The sequence below is a fragment of the Gekko japonicus genome, unplaced genomic scaffold (assembly GCF_001447785.1).
Source record: "Gekko japonicus isolate JY-2015 unplaced genomic scaffold, Gekko_japonicus_V1.1 scaffold1458, whole genome shotgun sequence".
Classification (NCBI taxonomy): Eukaryota; Metazoa; Chordata; class Lepidosauria; order Squamata; family Gekkonidae; genus Gekko; species Gekko japonicus.
Window position 1 is genome coordinate 97,645 of NW_015159754.1, and position 4,093 is coordinate 101,737.

Sequence of the window (4,093 nt, forward strand, 5' to 3'; positions counted from 1 at the left end):
TTATTGCAGTAATTTAGCCTATGTGTAACCTGTATGCTCATTCCCACATGTTACATCCAAATGCTGCCCCAAACCTCAAACTTCTTTCCCATTGGCGGCAGCCACATTGATAGGTATGGACACTGGCTCCTCCTCCTCCTAAGGAACCAAATGTCTCTGTTTATTTATTTTTAACAACAATGCAGCAGAAAGCATCCTGGTGCACCACTAACCTGAGCAGCCCCTCTACAATCATGCACCACAGTATACAAAATCATTGCCCACGGCTGCAGAAATCTGTGAACTGATGCCCTGGTTCAACACTGGCTTTAGGAGAGAAATAAAACTGGTCGTCTCTATGTTCCCTTATAAAAACTGTATATTTATTTAATTATTATTCAAATTTATATTCCGCCCTCCCCAACGGGCTCAGGGCGGCTAACAATAGGGCACAAAGTCATGATAAAACAGTCAAAAGCAGAGTAAAACAATACAAAATTACAATTAAAGTGCTGGTGCTCTAAAAGTTCATCATTCCAAGATGGGTTCTGGAAGATGGACCCAGAACGACGAAGCAAGTTCCAAGACAACGCTGCCTTCCGATCTTCGGCTCAGGGCCATCATGCACCCCAATGGCATCCCCGCACTTTGCGGTAGCGGTGCAGTGATGGTACAGTGGCGGCGGTGGCTCCTACTCGAAAGCCTGGTGGAAGAGCTCCGTCTTGCAGGCCCTGCGGAACTGCACAAGGTCCCACAGGGCCCGGATCTCCTCTCCTCCGGGAGCTCATTCCACCAGGTAGGAACCGCCACTGAAAAGGCCCTGGCCCTGGTCACAGCGAGTTTGACATCCCTGGGGCCTGGGGTAACCAAAAGATGTTGGTCCCTCGACTGTAATGCCCTTGGGGGAACATATGGGGAAAGGTGGTATGGGGAGCGGCTGTAGGTGGAGGAGCTGTTGTGACCAGAATTCCCAAACTTTCCTTGTTCTGTTGCAACTGCCAGGGTTAGCATAGTTATTTTGGTGGCTGCAACACTTACATGGCTGCTGCTAGGAGGAGACTGCTTCTAGCTACTTAAGGAGCTTCTCCTTCCCTGGAACGTCACATTCCTTCCTCCACACCCTGGTATTGCTGCTAGAACTCTGCTGGACAGCCGGAGGTCCCCGACCCAATTTGCAGTCATATGTAACATCTGAAAGCTAACATTCCCAAGTGCTGTATTCAGCTCAGAACCACATGGAGAGAAGGGACTTCAGCCTTCCCTCCTGTGCTCTTTTCCCAAAATGAAACAGCCGTGGGGGGCCTGTTTGTCCCACAGTGGGGGCACAGTGCTGCAGTCAGTACACATCTAAGTTTGGCCCTTAGGGGAATTGTATCCTCTTGATTTTATGGGTTTATGTCCCTGAATTTTCTGGCTTCAACAGGAGATGATGCAGACCCCAAAGCACAGGAGAAGTCAGAGGGTGGATGTGGCCTGTGCTCCTCAAATCCGTTTTGCTACAGAAGAGACTTTTTTGGGGCAGCACATCCAGTTACCATGTCAGATTACACGGGGAAGCCACTGAAATTCATAAACATAAACACAATTTCAACAGGAAAGAAGAGATCGTAAAAATAAATAGGGCATGGTTTCCCGTCCTGAAAAACACAAAAGGCTCTACATCTGACAATAGCACTACAGATAAGATTAGAATCCACGTGCAAAAGAACCTCCTCAGGACACAGGAAACCTCCCCAGGAAACAATCCATATACAAAAGAACCTCCTCAGGAAAGCTCCTCCATTAGCATGTTCACAGCCTGGGGAACTCCTACAAGATAATGACTCAGCCCTACCCCACCTTCCTGAGTAGATATAAATTACCTGCCTACCATTTTTCTTCTCACCTTGACACAGAGAGTACACACAGCTGCTGGCAAAACGTCAGGTCCTACAATGCCAAGACCACGGCCATACAACCCGGAAAATCTACAACAGCTAATAAAAAAAGACTTTTATTTGAGAATGTGTGTGTGAGAGAGAAAGAGACCAGCAGCTGCCTCTTTTGCATTTATCCCTATTTTTAAAATGTGAGGAAACACCAAGCTAGCTGCTTAACAGTACCATGAACATTTTACACTCTCAGCACTACAATCTCAGGTTATTGCTGGCAGTCATTCCGAGAAGGTATTCAAGCCATCCTGTATCGTTGCTGTGCCTAATAACATTCAGTGTTGATACTTACTAATCGCTGTTGATACGGAAAGCTCCCAGATTCCGCAAGACTTAATTTAGATACAATCTGCAGATGTTGCAAGGAATGCAGCTTTAAACTGAGCTCTTGTGGATATTCGCTCAGCCTCATGCAGTTCACCATTGCAAAAACAAACAAGCAGACATGAAAACAGAGAGATGGAAGCTCTGTTGATTGGGGGAGTGCCACAATAAGGTCATGTGGGCCATTCCCGTAGCAGCTTCTGACATATGCACCTTTCCCTTTCATGCTTGTTTGGTTGCTTTATCGGGTTTTTTTAGTCACCACTCATCTAGAGAAGAGGACCTAAAGAGCCTCTTGCTCAGGATAAAAGAGGAGAGCGCAAAAGTGGGCTTGAAGCTCAACATCAAAAAAACTAAGATCATGGCATCCGGCCCCATCACTCCTTGGCAAATAGAAGGGGAAGTCGTGGAAGTAGTGACAGACTTCATGTTCCTGGGATCCCAGATCACCACAGACTGGGACAGCAGCCATGAAATTAAAAGACCCCTGTTCCTTGGGAGGAAAGCGATGGTGAACCTAAACAGCATGATAAAAAGTAGAGACATCACCCTGCCAACAAAAGTCCGCATGGTCAAAGCCATGATATTCCCAGTAGCCATGTATGGCTGCGAGAGTTGGACTATAAGGAAGGCCGAGCGCCGAAGAATAGATTCTTTTGAACTATGGTGCTGGAGAAGACTCTTGAGAGTCCCTTGGACTGCAAGGAGATCAAATCAGTCGATCCTAAAAGAAATCAACCCTGACTGCTTCCTGGAAGGCCAGATAACGAAACTGAAGCTCAAATACTTTGGCCACCCAATGAGAAGGGAGCACTCACTGGAGAAGACCCTGATGCTGGGAAAGATTGGAGGTCAAATAAGATGGGAACGGCAAAGGAGGAGATGGTTAGACAGTATCATAGATGCAACGAACATGAAGTTGAGCCAACTTCAGAGGATGGCGGAAGACAGGAAGGCCTGGCGTGATCTGGTCCATGGGGTCGCGAAGAGTCCGACTCGACTGTGCGACTGAACAACAACAACAAACAGAATGCCGTGAGTTGAATGGCCCAGGCTAACCCAATCCCATCAGGTATCAAAAACTAAACAGGGTCAGCCCTGGTTAATACCTTGATGAAAGACCAAGGAAGTTCAGGGCTGCTATGCCAAGGCAAGCAATGACAGACCACCACTCTGTCTCTTGCCTTGAATGTGAAGTGGCATGACACAAAATTGTTCAGGGTGGTGAGAACCAGGGAGGATTGTGAGGCACTCCAAAGGAATCTATTGAGGATGGGCAAGTGGGCATCAGCGTGGCAAATGGGGTTCAGTGTGGCCATGTGCAAAGTGATGCACATTGGAGCCAATAAATACACGTTGATGAGGTCCAAACTGGCAGAGACTAACCAAGAGAGAGATCTTGGAGTCGTAGGAGATAACTCATTGAAATTGTCGAGACAGTGTGCGACTGCAATAAAAAAGGCCAACGCTATGCTGGGGATTATTAGGGAATTGAAAAGAAATCAGCCAGTATCATAATGCCCCTGTATAAATCGATGGTTTGACCTCATTTGGAATACTGTATACAGTTCTGGTCACCACACCTCAAAAAGGACATTATAGCATTGAAAAAAGTGCAGAAAAGGGCAACTAGAATAATAAAAGGGTTGAAACACTTTCCCTATAAAGAAAGGTTAAAACGCTTGGGGCTCTTTAGCTTGGAGAAACAATGACTATGGGGTGGATAGGGGTTTAACAAGATTATGCATGGGATAGAGCAGGTAGAGAAAGAGGTACTTTTCGCCCTTCCTCACAATACAAGAACTCATGGGCACTCAATGAAATTGCTGAGCAGTCAGGTTAGAACAGATAAAAGGAAG

The 4,093-nt window shown here is 46.5% G+C and overlaps 1 protein-coding gene across 1 annotated transcript in view; it reads left to right on the forward strand.

Annotated features, from left to right (window-relative positions):
- Positions 1 to 520: 520 nt before the first annotated feature.
- NRG3 (neuregulin 3) overlaps positions 521 to 4,093 on the forward strand; it is a 145,945-nt gene continuing 142,372 nt past the window's right edge. Inside the window, exon 1 of the mRNA XM_015405720.1 lies at positions 521 to 632. Within this exon, the coding sequence (XP_015261206.1) occupies positions 521 to 632 (112 nt within the window). The remainder of the gene's footprint in view (positions 633 to 4,093) is intronic.